Raw genomic sequence first — 16742 nt, 5'->3', positions numbered from 1 at the left:
ATATGAAGGAAAACACAGGTCCACTGCTAGTCAGAAGATGAAATTCTTCCCTTCATTTCTGCATTCTAGAGGCTCCTGGCTGAGCCTTATTCATATAAATCTAAACCAAAAGTTGGCAGCACAGGTTGCTTTTATGCATGATATGCTAAACCTGGAGTAACTCCTGTGGAAAAAATAGAATTCTCTATGGAAGAAGACATGTTAGCAATACATAGTCAGAAAGCAGAGAGGAAAAAATAAAAATAAAAAAGGTAATTTTGAGAACCCATCAGATCATGCACGTATTCTTACAGGCGGCAAGAATATTTGGAATGAGCCAACTGGAAAGAGCCTTCTACTTCTAGTCCAGCTCTTTGTTCCTGCAGACACTGGAAGACAGAAAACCAATCCTAAACTTACAGGTTTTCTCTTTACAATTACCTCAGAGGTTTTGTATTCCACTAGTTCAGGATAGTTCAGACCTGTTTAGGCCTCTAAACCAACTTGATATAATAAAACATTAACCAAAATACTATGTTTCTAAGACAGATTTTGAGCCAATCAAAAGCCATTCAAGACAACAACCATTGGTCAGTTGCCTGTCTCCATCCTTGGAAGTTTTTCAAATGGATACAGCCCTGAGTAACCTGGTCTAATCTCATAGATGATCCTGCTCTGAGCAGGAAGTTGGACTAGATACCTCTAATCTGAGAGATGATCCTGGTTTGAGCAGGAAGTTGGACTAGAGAACTCCTGAGGTCCCTTCCAATTGGAATTGCTCTTTGATTTTTCAACTCTTACAACTCAAGAATCCAAAGTGGTTTGAACAAATGATCTAATATTTAATGTACAGGAACATCTTCCAGCAACATTCAGTAAATATAGACTACTCTCCTGTATTCTGGGTAGCTGCCATAAACGAATTAGCTTGCGGTTTCTTCCAGCTTGAGCCCCAGATAACTTTAGGTCCATGAAAAATAAAGTCTTTGTTTCTTCCTTCTTTAGGCACACGTTTATATTTTAGGTCATTTATAAATTCTCTTTTCACCTCTAAGAGTTCATAAAAAAGGAAAAAATTAATTTACTCAATCAGGATATTTTGGTATGGAAACTGAAGTAACTAGGGCAGCTGGTTCACATCACTGAAATACTAATTCTAAAAAATAACAAATAGCCTGAAGGATGGACTACATTGAGACCACTTATTTCTCATTTTTTTTTTTTTTTTTAAACTGAGGTCCTTCAGGAAGAATAGCAGGCAAGGGACGTGCTTTACAGATGTGCACCATTTTTCTCCTGTAAAGCCAAACCTGCCTGTAATAGATACATTAGCTATATGAGAAAATAATACTCTGATGAAAAAAAAACCAAATCACCCTAAAAGTGAGGTTCGTCAAAGAACATACATTTTTTTTTGCACCTTATTAGAAAAATTTAGAAAAATAAAACCCTTCCACCTCAAAAGTAAGCCTTGATGTAAGTTGAGACATTGCTCCAAACCCATTCATTCTCTAGGTTTTTTTTTTTTTGGGGGGGGGGGGGGGGGGAAGGTTTGGTTTTTGTTTTGCTTTTGTTTTTTTTTTTTTTTTTGTTTTTTTTTTTTTTTTTTTTTTTTTGGTTTTTTTTAATGTTTCTTTCTTGAACTCTTCATTGACTGTTCTTATGCTAGACCTAAACTAGTGGCAGTGCTAATATAAAACCCTCCCTTATGCTTTGAATTAGTAAAGTTGGTATTTTTAGGTGTCAAAAGCACAATTTGCCTCCCCAAAGTACTCTGGAATACCATTTTCATCAGCTACTACAGATTAATAGGCCATAAGAACATACACCAAGAGACAAAGAAAAAACATGATTTAGGGATGATTTAAAAAAATTTTTGATAAAATCAAAATAATCTTTTGAAAAACTATCAAGAAAAACTAACCCCATGTACTGCAAAATCTTGTGCTTCAACTGCAAAATTCCCTTATCTCTCAGGAGTGAGACTACAGTTGTTTTTTCTAGAAATATGATTTTGACCCATGCAACAGTGCCATCAACACCTATCTTTCATAATAAAAGAGCTTTGTATACTGTTTGTACAAGGCTGATCTATGTCATTTGCTGTTTTTTACAATTATTTTCATTGATCATCTGCAATGAAGAAGCAGATATCAAGATCAGAGGGGAATTCTGGTTATTCAATAGAACACATGCCCCCAAAATGTTAAAACACATTCATCTGAACTTTCTTTCTTGAGGGAAGAAATTAAAAAGCTCTTTAATACAAATTTCAGAGTCAAACCCAGGAGCTATTGGAAGACAGGATAGTGTAAAATTTAAGTAACAATGCAGTTTTTTCTTAAGTGAGTAACACCACAGCAGCCACATTACTGAATCAAAAAAGGAACAGTTATTTTTCAAAAGAACACACATGTCCCTTGAGAATAGAAAATTTAAAAAAGTGAAATCTAAGCATATGATCTTCTGAGAGAAGTAAAATGTCTGTATTAATCTTCATAGCTTAGCATCAATGAGTAATACATTCCATCTCCATGATAAATTAAGAAAGTTACCTAAAACTGAATGGTAATATTCTACATCTATTATCAGAGCAAAAATTTTATACTGGGAAATAGTTACAGAAGCACTGTAAGGGGACTAAATCCTATTTTTAATCTCAGGAGTAAAAACGTCCTAAAAATCAGATTTAGTTTAAAACAATAATTGGTGCCATCTCTTAGAAAAAAAAAATAATAATAATTACTAACTGGCATTTACACAACACTAAACATAAAAATACACTGAATTTCACAGAACATAAAAAAGCCAATCCTGACAAAGTCATTTATGAAAATGGAGAAAATAATTCATTAAAAACATACATCTATACTGCTTATAATTTGTTAGTCTGTTCTGCTTATAATTTGTTAGTCTGTTTTGGGGGACTTGTTTGGGGTTTTTTGTTGTTGTCGTTTTTTCTCCCCCCCCTCCCCCCCTTTTTTTTTTTTTTTACACTTCAAGCAACCTAATATCAAACAACCAAAAAGTCAGACCAAGTTCCCAGTTCCCTGTAAAGAATTCTTACCAGGTATGCCCAAACTTCTGAGAAGTTTCTATGGGCTGAAGGCACATTACCAACACATGCCACAGTTTCGCATTTGTCTTAAGTAACCCTCATGATCATGCAGATACCAAGTAATGCTAGCATGAAATTAGTTGCTTCTTTAGAAAAAAAAAAAAAATCTAATAATAATAGAATGCACATATTATATGCTGTATTAGCTGACATTATGAAAGTGACAGAAATGCAACTAACAAGAAGAACATTTATGCATATAATAATATAAATGTTTAAGTTCTGTTCCAATTTGTTACACTGCAATGCAACTGACTACAAATGCAGCTAAGAGTATATTAAGGTATTTACTCAATACGAAAAGAGTATCACTGCCTCATTTACTCATTTTAATAAACTAGAATAAAAATATTTAATACTTTTTTCATTTAAGTACTGTAATGTAAGAATCTGTCATTCCTAAACTTTTTTTTTTTTTTTAAGAACATTAATGAAGCATGCTAAAAGCTGACGATACTTATCGGGTCGCTGGTTGCTAATTTTGGACAAATTTAATTTAAACGGGCATAAGTAGAAGTGGCTTTGTTCATTTCCCAAAAGTTCTGCCAAGGAACACTGAGAAGCCTAGATAGCTCTTCCCTCTCACAGTCTGGTTGGTATGTATAAAATGTTGAATTTTGATAAAGTCCTTTGGGCTCAATATTAAAGCTGTTTTCTCAGTGGCTTGATTCTTGATGATTTGTTATGCCAGCAGCTTACATATCCAAACAGCTTTGAAAAAACACAGGGAAAGCTTCAACGCACAAGGCAGAGATTTGCGAGAATAAGTTTGTACTTCAGCCTGTGCAGAAGTCCAAACCAAAGAATGCCTATCTTCATTTTTCACCCTACACTGACGGTATCTGTAGCCAGAAAAACAGCAACTTTTTATTATTATGCTTGAGTACTAGTTGTTTTCTAAAGCATAATCAGCATTAGGTTTTGGGGTTTTGTTTGTTTGTTTTTGTGGTTGTTTTGGGGAGTTTTTGGTTTGGGTTGTGTTGTTATTATTTGAAAGTTAGCTGTGCTTATTCTCCAGCAAACTCAGCTGCTGCAAAAGCTTGAATATAACCTGAACTATTTCCCCGGTGATTTACTCAAGAATAACTACAGCACTTTTAACAGACTAAACATAGCTGCCCATATATCTGGTCTGACAGTGATTCATTGCCATGGAACCGTAAAGCAAAGACTTCCTCTTTCCAAGGAGAATAATCCTATTGTTTGATGATAAATATTATTTCAATCCATTTTTGAAATGCTTGTTTGATTAAACACTGAGTAGGATAGTGTTATTTGTTAATATGGAACACTAATCTACACGATAATTTACTTTAACATTACATCAAGAAACACAAGATAAGTATTTATGTGGCCAGTATCACACAGAAATCTGGCATGCTAGAAACCTAAGAGCAGCTAGCAGAAACTAGATATACACTAAATTCAACTCTACGCCCCAGTAACTACCTGCCTCACTTTCAAGCATTCACAGTTTTGCCCATTCATTCACCTTCCCCTCCAGGGCTCATGATAATTAGGCACACTATCTTCTTTTCATCCCAGAGAAGAGATTAATCAGCACACACCCTTCTTTAGGACTGAATTTAGAACATGACCTAAACACAGGCTTGCATACTCCAGCGCCACAGAGACAATTCTCTGATTTGGCACAGGTTTTTAAAAGAAAGGACCACCACCTCCGGTGCTAAAACAGCTGCAAAGACATGCAGATGAAAAGAGAGATGTATTTAAATAAACATATCTTTAATTAAAAAAAATGGAATTCCCGTATGCATTTTGGGGAAAGTCCATAAAAGCTACAGATTTTGGTGCCTCAGTATTAAAACACTGGACAGGAGGATCTGATACAAAAATTAAGGCTTCCTATAGAGCGTTATTCATTCTGTGGAGCAATACTCTGCTTATTAGTGTTGTTAAAGGGTAAATCAGGGATTTCCAAGTAGAATACTGAGAGATAAGCTATAAAGATACATGTAGTAACAACAATTAATTTCAAAATACAGTAACAGTATAAAAACCTCTTGTAATAACATGATGGAAAGTTCTGGACCACAGTATGTTTTCAATAGTACCAAACAACAACAACAAAAGCACATTTAAGTTTGGGGTGGGGGTTTTCATATTTTGGAAGATTAAGGATTGCTATAACTACATGACAGTTGTTTAATCACTTCCAGAATAAAAACCATTAGTCTAGAGAAGATAAGTACCTGGGTATGTACCACTGACATGGGTAGACAGAGAAGAGTTACTTTCTTTGAATTGTGGACTGATACGAAAAATTGTGGTCTAATCACATTAGATTTAGCATTTCTGCTAAATGTTTTCTTAAACAGTTTCTTAAACACTTTTAAACTAATGACAAGATCTTACTGGCTATTTTTCAGCTACTTAACATGGAAAAAGACAAGTCAGCAGGCTATTATTTCTTTCAAAGCAATTCTGATATGCAAGTACACAGACCATAAACAGACTAATATGCAGGAAATTTTCACAGAAATATGTGATTGTTAGGTTTCTGTGCTCTCTGTATATTGATGATTTGACATGAGAGACATGAGATTTTCCAGAGCAGATTCTGCTGACATACAATCATAATAAATTTCTGACACCATTACTACAGACTTAAGAGTTGTTAGCTGCTACCGTGCAAGCATGAAGCATTTAGAACTACTCAGACTTCGTACTTGAGGATTGTCAGAATCCTTCTGCTATATACTCTGATTTTTCCAATAAGTTCACACTAGTTCACCATCTTTTTCCTTTCTTTTTTTCTTTTTTCTAAAGCCCTTGATACCTTATTTCACAATCCTAAGTGAACTTTCAATTTTTGCTCCAGGATTTCCACAAGGGTAAGAACAGCAAGCACACTTTCTTCCTCCCTGCTCCTGGCAAACTGATTTTCAAAGCACTAGTCTCATACCTAAACCAGGCTCAGAGATTATTTTTTCTCCCAGTCGCTTAAATGAATGGCATACACACACACACAAAAAAAAGTCAGTCTGTAGGCAATATTACATTTTGTACAAACTTGTACATTTCTTCCACTTTTATGGTACACTTTATTTTCTTCCAGTTACATGTTTTCTGCCAGTTACATGTTTTCTTCCAGTTCATATGAAAATGTCACAATTAAATACAACATGCTATGCACATCACTATGTAGAGTACATTAACTAAAAAGCAAAAAGCAACACCTCCCAGCCCTTCATAACAGAATTAGAAATTTTTATATTCAAACCCTGTTCTTCATTCATTTAAAAACATTAACAGTATTAAGTATTACAGTGTAACATACACAAGATTTCAGCTGAAAGACACCCTTGAAACAGTTAAGACAGCTCTCCTGTTATGACGCATGGGCACAGGACCAGAAAAAACAGCTTCAATTAACACATGAACTGGTTGCTAATAAGCATTTTAGGGAGGAATAAAGGGACAGAGGAAAGCTCTGCTGAAGGATGAATGGGAACTGACCTGAGGCAGGTCCAAAATCAACACTAATACTAACCAGGAATAAGGATATGCACTTTTACCCAGCTGAATCAGCCCACTTCTTTATACTTATCCACCCAGCAGCCTTTTGATCTACGTTCCCACATTTACTTTCATTGCTTTGCAACTCATCATCACCACATCTCACTCTGAAGCAGAGGATCTCTGTCTTTGAACAGAAAGGAAGGCATTGTGCTTAATGGCTTCACATGGCAGTATTAAGCAAGGTATTAAAAGTAGATCAGGTAGCAGGAAATAGGTATGATGCCCCACTGTATTACAGGTACATAGCATTTACTTCACATGTGTAAAATTACACTCAAGTGAATAAAGACATTTCATATTTTCATTTAAATTTTTAGATTGTATTTATTTTATTGATGTGAAAGCAATCTTGGATTATCCTAATAGTTATGCAAATCTAACACATGATCCAAAACACAAGTTGGGTGTTGCTTTCTTTTTAGTGCCACTAATATACAATTATGCAGCTGTAGATGAGTGCATGAGGTAGAGGTTTCTATAGCCTCATCAGTGCCCTGTACTCATATCAGGAATAGAACAAAGACATACTACTGTCTCAAATATTATTCTGAGTGCAGAGAAGTTGGGTCATTTTTATTGAGTCAGTTTTCCTAATCGCAACCAAGTAATAGGTAACCAAGAGTTAACAAACGGTCAAGAACAAAGGGTTGCCTAATGACAAGGGTGATTCTTCATTACCTAGGAAAGCACAAGACTTTTGCTACTGTCCTCTCAGCTTCCCCCATCCTTTAATGAAGAATACCATTTAAGAATATGAGCTATTGCACATTTACAAAAAAAAAAAAAAAAAAACCACCACCAAAAAAAAAAACCAAACAAACCAACCTCCAAGAAAGTGCAAGATACAAGGAAAAGCTAGGGTGGTATCACACAGTCTCTTTAGAAACATCTATAGCAACTCTGTACCAAGTTGGCTGGGAGTGTTGATCAGCTGAAGGATAGGAAGGCTCTGCAGAGAGGGATCTGGACAGGATGGATGGATGGGCTGTGGCCAGTTGTATGAGGTTCAGTAAGGCCAAGTGCTGTGTCCTGCATTTGGGCCACAACAACCCCCTGCAACGGTACAGGCTTGGGGAAGAGCGGCTGGAAAAGGGCCTAGGGGTACTGATTGAGAGAGCTGAACATAAGCCAGCTTGTGCCCAGGCAGCCAAGAAAGCCAACAGCATTCTGGCCTGTATCAGCAACAGTGTGGCAGCAGGGCCAGGGCAGTGATCATCCCCCTGTACTGGGCACTGGTGAGGCCGCACCTCGAATCCTGTGTCCAGTTCTGTGCCCCTCACTACAAGAGAGACATTGAGGTGCTGGAGGGGGTCCAGAAAAGGGCAAAAAAGCTGCTGAAGGGTCTGGAGCACAAGTGTGATGAGGAGCAGCTGAGGGACTTGGGGGGTGTTTAGTCTGGAGAAGAGAAGGCTCAGGGGGGACCCTATCGCTCTCTACAACTACATGAAAGGAGGTTGTAGTGAGGTGGGGGTCGGTCTCTTCTCCCAAGTAACAAGTGACAGGACAAGAGGTAACAGTCTCAAGCTGCACTGGGGAGGTTTAGATCGGATATTAGGAAAGATTTCTTCACCAAGAGGGTGATCAGGTATTGGAACAGGCTGCCCAGGGAAGTGGCAGAATCACTGTCCCTGAAGTGTTCAAAAACTGTGTAGATAAGGCCCTCAGCGATATGGTTTAGTGGTGGTCTTGGCAGTCCTGGAGTAATGGTTGGACTTGATGATCTTAAAGGACCTGTCCGACCTAGTTTATTCTCTGATTCTATGATGAGAATTCAGCAACTATCTGTTATCCTCTACTCACACAAACTGCATCTGCCCACGCATCAAGCCAAGATACAAGGAGGCGTTAGGGAATAAACCTGAAATTTTCCTCCTGCCTAGGAAGCAGCTGCTGTGTTTTAATGCTATGATTATTTTTCTTGTAAAACGATATCTCACTGACTACTTCTCTTACACCTGACACATTTTGATATATGTTTGCATGAAACATCTCTAATCTTGAATTATTTTCTTATTCCTAAAACTTCAGAACTATTCATTTAAGAGAATCTTAAACCAAAATTTAAGGTCAGGGAGAAGTGTTTATGGTTCAGTAATGAAAAAAGTGGTTTAGAAACAGAAACCAAAAGGTTTAGTTACACAACTCCAATATTCTATGCCAACAATGCCAACATCATCGTTGGCACAGAACATGATTCATAGAATTACCAAGCTTACTAAATTTCATTACAGAATTATCATTTAATGACTCTTAGCCAATCCTTAAAGTCAAACAAAAGTATCCTTCTATTATCATAGCCATGTAAAATTATCCCTGCTTTGTTAACAGATTTTCTGTAGGCTTCCTGCTTATTTGTCTAGAAATAGATTCTAGCTGACTCATATTAAAGAAAAATCCAAGAAGAATCTTCTAGAGGATTAATTTCCAACCTAGCAATAACGTGATGTATACAGTAACAACCACTGTGTAAAATTCAAAGGCTTCCCGAACTTGTCCAAGGACTGTATTTACAGGTGTGCAGATGGGAAAAGAAAGCCTAAATCAGAGTAGAGAACGCTAAAGATGGGGATTCGCCTTTATTACTGCCACTTTCCGGATTTTGGTGTTTATCTTATGTCCGGAAAGCATCTGTGTAAAACTGAATATTGCAAACTTAAGTCACTTTCTAAACGCAAGCTCTTAAATCATCCTTTTGAGTACAAATGGTTGGTCACTCTCTTTTTTAATTCTCATCTTGGTGATAAGATAAACAATAGGCTAGTTTATAAAAGGTGGACACCACCATACTCGTGTTTATTAAAGAAGCTATGACTCAGCTGCTACATGCTGAACTTCAAAATGAAATATACTTTAAACACACCTCCCTACCAATCCCCTCAAGGGATTCAGGTGAAGGGACAGACAGACATCTGTGAAACCCAAGACTTTAAACGGTAATGCAAGTCACAAGATTATCGTAGTTGGAACCAACAGCAGCAAAATTTCAGGCACTTCAGCACCTTTATTAGTGAATATCTTGCTGGCTGCAGACTTTCAAACACACAAGTGGCTATTCAGAGATTCTTTGGATTGCTATGCTGAACTTAGGCTACTTTTCAAATCTGAATTTAAAGAACTACTCAAAAAGAAAATACGATATTCATTTGCAAGATAAACAACCTGAAGGCAAACGTGCAGGATATCCTTACTTACAGGACTCTAAAGCAGATTACAAAAAATGATGTAATAAAAGGAATCTTAAGGCAGATAAAAAAAATAAAAAAAAAAAAATAGCAAAAAGGTTTCATCATTTGATTGAAAATAGGAATATTACCCTTTACCCCCCCACTTCTTCAAGCACTTCCACATGCAGGAATTGTTTCCAAAAATTAAACCATCTATTTTAGGTAAAATGTGATACAGAACTTTAGACAAAATTCATATGAATTAACAGCATTATATCTGGATGTTTTTAGGTTTATATTACTTAGCAGTTATATAACTTTTCAGCTGCCACCTTCCAATTCTCATTTTCCCTGAACTAGATTTTCTACAGGAGTATGCAAGAATGTTATAATCTTACCATCAGAAAGAATTACACTGCATTGGACAAGGCTGCAAAATGCTTTTCTATTCAATCTCTAAGAGCTTTATTGTACAAAATATGTAGATATTTTAGCATTTGATGAGGACGGCAAGCCTGCTGTAGGTCAAACTACAGATAAACTTCAAAAATGATTGGAAAGATTGATGATACTGATAATTTTCTGAAAATAGTGAAAAATCGAGGTTTCCATTAACCTCTCCAAAAGATATAAGAATGGAACTGCTAACATTAGAGTGTAATCTCTTGTACACACTCAGCCCCACAAGCTAAGAACAGTATCAGCTTCTATTTGGCAAACTGAAGGGACCTATAACCATTGTTACTAATGTCAAAGAACTAAAAAAGAGAAGATGCATGCAACAACAAGATGATCTTCAAAATGGTTCCTACTGATTTAGCAACACCATACCACATGCATCTCTACAGTCCGCCACAGAAGAGTCTTGAAAAATACTCATGCTAAAGCCTATACAAAGGTTTCTTACTCAGCACGTACATAATATACATCAAAAAGCTTTATCCTCTTGCTGAGCAAAGAAAAATGCCACACTTCTGTAATTTGAGAGCTACTTCATTTAATATTCTTATTAAAGAAGGAAAAAGTTAAAATGCCACCGTGGTTTGTTAAGGATATCCACAAAGCATCTGGAATATAACTACTTTTAAGAGAGACATTAATTTTCATCCAATTACTCCAGTATCCCAGAAATGGTATATCTGACTGAAACAGACAGACATTCTACATACCTCAAAGCCAAGTCGATCTTTTTCTTTCCAAAAACAGAAATGCGTAACCTTCTTATCCCAAAATTCATCTGGCTTTACTACACAAACAAGTGATACCTCAGCTGGAACAACGTTCTGGAAAACAAATGAAAAAAGTAAAACATTCAAGATTAAACCTTCACTTACCACAGAACTGAATTCCACTTACATGCCATCATCTATTCAAGAACTTAGCTTAATTTCTGTCTGTAAATTAAGTCTGCTGCACCTGCCTCACATGTTGCCTCCATCCTGCTTTGTAGTAGATTGCACTAAATTTCATAGCAAAATTGTGTTAAAACTGAAAGAAAATCTAATCTCTTTACTCCCAGTCCTGAGGCCTAAGCATTAGTCTGTGCTACATCAGTATAGGAAAACATGAGTTATTGGCTAGACTTAATTTACAGCATTTTCTTAAAAAGAAAAAACGTTAAGGACAACAAAGCTTTCTACCTACATAATCTACTATGCAGAATGAAATAGTAATTATGAAGTTAGAAAAGAATTGTATACTTAGTTATTAAATCACATGACAAGATTATATCCTGTAATTCTCTAGCATGTACTGCTTAGACTAGAATGAAAGGGCTTAATACTAATTCATAGGAGTATTACAAAGAAAACATTCCTCTGCCTACAACAATAATTTCATCTACCAAGTTGATTTTAAGTTGTCACACTGAATGTAGATGAAGGAATAGAGACTCTTGATTACTCTCATGTCATCAGCTACAGCAATAAGCAACACTTAGATAATTACAGTACTGACATAAAAGTGACACAGTCCATGGGATTTCTCTTCAATGCCTTATTTTATTTACAAAAATATAATTCTGAAAAAGTTAGGTACACCCAACTCAAATCACAGTAATGAAAAAAAAAGAAGATATTTCATTCTTACATCATTTTAATGAATATACAAAAACTATTTAAAAATAGACAAAATATTTAACACAAACCGATGACCAACAAGCACCTTTGAGAACTATGTGTGTCCAAGCAGAGAGAAATCTCAAGTGGTCTGCACTAGTGATTAGTTTACATCAGAAAGTCTTCTTCATTGCTTCCTTCTCAAATTAAAGATACAGATGTGCAACTTACCTTTCTGCAGGCTTCACACTGGCAGGAAGTATGCCGACAGGAAGCCAGTAAAATTTGAGCATGGGCAAATAGCTACCTTCACCACTATCTGAAGTTCCCACTAAATGCCACAACTGCACATTGGCTGAAGTGAAAGCTCAGTTGGGATCATAATCAGAATATAGTGCATCCAATTACTCTATTAATAGGAATGACATCTTATTTAAGAATAGGTGAAAGACACCCTGAAACAGACTTAAAAACCCAGGAGCAACAATAAGCCACAATGACAATAAAGTGAAATTATTCATATTTGACATACTTTGAGGCTTCATCTAAGCCTGAGAGGAAAACTGCTCTGGTAAAGAGAAGTCATCTGTGCAGAAAGCAAGGCAGTAGTCAAAATTCCCTCTTCAAAGTGCTGTATCGTGCATTCTTTTTTACCACTGACACCAGAAAATAACCTATACTGTTTAGCAGACTTTATTGTAACCCCATCATTCTGAAAAGCTAAAATAATAAATTGTTGTCAATTTCTTTACTTGGGAATTGGCAATTTTTTTTTTCCTTCTCCTACTTTGTATAACATCCAGAATATTATTTGTGACTGGGACTACTACACACCATAAAATCGACTACAGTGAACTCCAATGAAAACCAAGTAGTACAATATATTGCATCAGAACCTGCTCAGCTGCACTACCAGCGTGAATTGTTGCCCTGCAGACATTCCTACTACTCACAGTAAACAATGCCAGGAGCATATTTCTGTGTTTTAACTAAAACTCTGTTTTAGAAGGCCTACAATTGTGTGTTCGCAGCATGTAATGAATTTATCCCTCACTTGAGCGAGGCCTATCATCCACTTTTCAGACAGTTTCTTCCCATACTGAACTATCATAGCACCGCAATTCGTAATTTCAAAAGGCTAGAAATCGTCTATTTCTCAATAAAGAAATTATTGCATCTACAGCAACACAGCTATTGGGTTCAAAACTATAAAATTAATCGGTAAAAAAATTTATTTACCTGTAGCATTAACACAACTGTCTTAACCACGTTCCACTGTGATTTTCTGCCATCCACTATCACAGTAAATCCTCTAGCTTTACACTTCTCACTAAAAGAAGAAAAACACTTAGGAAAAAAAAATTTTCATCTGACAAAGTTATAAGGAACTAAAAACCCTTGACATTTACATGAGGTAGAACAGCATTTCATAATCTTTAGTACCCAAATCTGCAATTACAAGCCCAAACCATTTCTCTGATCTTATGAGCTTACAAAAACCAAAGCAACTTGCATGTAACAATAAGCATTATGTTTCATACTGAGAAAGATAACTGTTATCTAATGTTTGAGTTTCGTCAGCTACAGGTGGAAGACAAATTTATCTTGGAATTGAAAAAAAAGAAAGAAAAAGGCATCTTACTAGTCTATTTATGAAAAATAATTACAAAGTTGGCTGCCAACAATCCATACATGCTTTTGGTTTTAAGGAGCCTCTAAGACACAATTTTTCTAGAAGCCTTCTGAACATTCACGCTTTATGCATGCAAGGTTTAATCATAATGAACTTAAAAAGCACATTACTATTTTTAAGAACAAGATCACTAGTGTTACAATAGCATCTTGAGACATGGCTTTGTTAGGCTCACTGGAATCTAGCAGTATCAGCATCTGCCCTTCTCCGCTACTAAACCTACTAAAAAACCCCCAAAAGGCTCAAACAACCGAATTCAAAACTGAGCTACCACCTCTGAAAAGTTCAGCCAAACAAATTTTGTACGAAAGCTGAACTAAAACAAAGAAAAAAAAAAAAAAAAACCCCCGAAAAAAAACCCCACCCCAAAGAAAAAAACAAGGGGAAAAAAAACAACCCACAAAACTAAAACTAAGAGAAAACCCAGACACTCTGTCATCTGAGCCACAATACAGACAACACAACTAAGGAAGCAAATTTTAGTATGCACAGATTATAGCATAATGTAGCCATTTTTGTTGGATTTTGAAGAGACCTCTTCAGAACCCAAGAATTTTAAATAGCATCAAAGGCAGGCATAACAGTCTGAAGTTTTAGGAGAGGTTCACACACATGAAAGAAATTTTACCCAAGACACTATAAACACTTATAACTAAAGTTTTGGACACAGCTATCCATTAACACTAGAATGCATATTTCAAAACAGTTACAATGTATGTCATGCAGAACTGAATTAAACGAATTAGGTTATCTTAGAACTTGGGGGGAAAAAATTTAACATTAATGTTTCTTGGACCCAGCTATCTAGGTTTGGGACAACATCCCTCCCCACACCTCTCCCTTTTAATCAAACACTATTCAGCAAGATTTTCCCAAACACAAACGGCAAGCACTTGGTCAAAAAAAATTTGCATTTCCTACTAAAAACCAATATGCAAACAAAAATGACAATGATTTTTCTGTACTGCCACCATAAGAGAGAGGTCATTTTTTTCCATGACTGACAAACAGAACATTAGATTAGTTTGTACAGAGTACAAAGAGAATTTTGGTTGCATTTTCACACAGATGAGACTGCAAAACAATTAACACTTGCTAGAACCACAGTGCCTGCTTCTGTTCCATAAATACAGTCAAATCCTTAAGCCAATGAGATGACTTGCATGGATGACCATTTGGTATTTTCATCATTTTACAAAAGACAACAAGCTGTTTGAAAAAACCTAAAATTTCCACAGCTAAGATTTCGTGCAATATATTCATATACCTATTGATGTTTTTACTTTTCAGCAACTTAAATTTATTCTTTGCTTGTCTCCCCAATCAGAATTCTTTAAGTGTCTTAACTACAAACAAAAAAAAAAAAAAAAAAAAAAATTAAGAATTTTTTAAAAACATTTCTAGATTGCAATAAGCAAAGTACATTAAACAGCCTTTGGTTGTGCCACTGTTCTGCTGTTTCCAGAAGAGGAATTTAAAGTGATGACAAAAGCAATAATTTATCCAAGAGGCTTCTTTCCTTTTTAAATCAGTGGCACAAGAGAACAAAACAAAGCTATGATAGATCAATCTCTGGATCTTAGGAAAAAGAAAATGTAGTTAACTAAGCTAGGACCAAGAACTGTCACTATAAACCTGCAGGGTTACATGCACAGAACTTAATCAACAACGATTTTACAGCAAGGTCCGGATGACAGGATATTCAAGTCATCATTCAGCACATTTAGGTAGTATTTTAACTTTAAATATTTGAGTTGCTTACTAACTTCAGTAAGACTTCATACGTTTTTAGACTCAGTGCATAGTTAACGCACTACAATCTACAAAGAGTAGAACACTACACAGAATAGAAAAGATAGAAGAGGAAGCTTTTTTACTTAGGGCATTGCTACCTTTGCAGGCTTAGGAAATTCATTAGAATGGCTCACTAATTTAGGTAGTAATTTAAGTGCACTGACATCAAAAAGAAGTTAAAGATATCCCAAGAAAGGAATGAGGAAATACACACACACACACACACAAAAAAAAAAAAAAAGGAAAGAAAAAGTGTCAAATATACAGAAAAAAAGGACATATGCAAATCTGGGTAGGTACTCCTAGTTAATCAGGATGTACACTTCTAATTCAGCCAGACAGTATCATGTTTTAAACATTACTGAAAGGCAAGAAAAAAAAAGAAAAAACACAAAAAAAACCACAACCATATAAAAATATCCCTTCCACCACTGGAAAAGAAGGCAGCCCTAAACAGAACGCTGTTGAAATCACCTTGGGATACTTAGCAGGTAGTCTAGTGTGACACTCAGCTCATCCATGCTTGTCTGCTCAAGGCATAATGGAATTGTCAGAATGAGGCCACTTCTTCTGTCCTTCCCTCCTATTTCAGAGGAAAAAAAGTAATTAGAAGAGTAATACAATGGCTTAAAGGTAAACTAAATACTTTGTAGTTACATAGTCTCAAAATACATCATAAAAGTAAACTTCAGAGTTGCTGTGAAACTAACATTACACCTCTCAGTTGTGAGAATTCATTCACCACATTGATATTTATGGCATCACCTTCAGAGCATAGACCACATCTGTAGCTGTCATAGTCTCTCATCTAGTACTTTCAACACAAACACCACAAAGTTTTCCAGAAGCATTATTCTTGCATATCTAGATTACACTGTTAAACAGCATCTCGTAGACCTTCTACATTACCAGCCTGCCAGAAGCAGTAAGCTTCCAAAGCGAGCATGTATCCAGCAGCTCCCACTGGAACACACTTCCTAGAAGTATCAACTACACAAAGAAGGATCTCGTACTACACAGGCTGCCCATGGAACATACTCTGAATTGGTAGTTCATTCAAACACATAAGATTTCCAGACCTGCTTCCAAACACATACCAGCACCTTACAATTGAGATAAATATCTCCAACAAGTTGCTTTAATCTTTATACACATTTTCAAACCCTTCTGGTAAAAGTTATACAAGCAACATCAGCAACAAAAATACTGAAAAAGCTGGCCTCACACTTTTATGTCCATTATGAGATCCAGTAAGATAAAGTGTTAGGTGACGCTGATGTGCTGCATTTAAGTAGACTGTTCTACAACTGTGGTTTGTGGTGTTCTTGACTACACAGATTCTCAAGAAAGCCTCTGGAAAGGTACAGTTAAGAAAAAAATAAATGGATCATTAT

General features: G+C 36.0%; 1 protein-coding gene across 4 annotated transcripts in view; it reads right to left on the bottom strand.

The window, feature by feature from the left end:
* Positions 1-16742, bottom strand: part of SESTD1 (SEC14 and spectrin domain containing 1) — a 58911-nt gene that overhangs the window by 23846 nt on the left and 18323 nt on the right. For all 4 annotated transcript variants that reach the window (XM_030486687.1, XM_030486686.1, XM_030486685.1 and 1 more), the window contains 3 exons: positions 15823-15931; positions 13101-13191; positions 10974-11087 (listed from right to left, as the gene is read on the bottom strand). In XM_030486687.1, the coding sequence (XP_030342547.1) occupies positions 10974-11087; positions 13101-13191; positions 15823-15931 (314 nt within the window). The remainder of the gene's footprint in view (positions 1-10973; positions 11088-13100; positions 13192-15822; positions 15932-16742) is intronic.

This window comes from Strigops habroptila, chromosome 5 (genome assembly GCF_004027225.2).
Source record: "Strigops habroptila isolate Jane chromosome 5, bStrHab1.2.pri, whole genome shotgun sequence".
NCBI classification, from domain to species: Eukaryota; Metazoa; Chordata; class Aves; order Psittaciformes; family Psittacidae; genus Strigops; species Strigops habroptila.
Note: the sequence above shows the minus strand (reverse complement) of the source record. Positions and strands in the feature narration are given on the sequence as shown.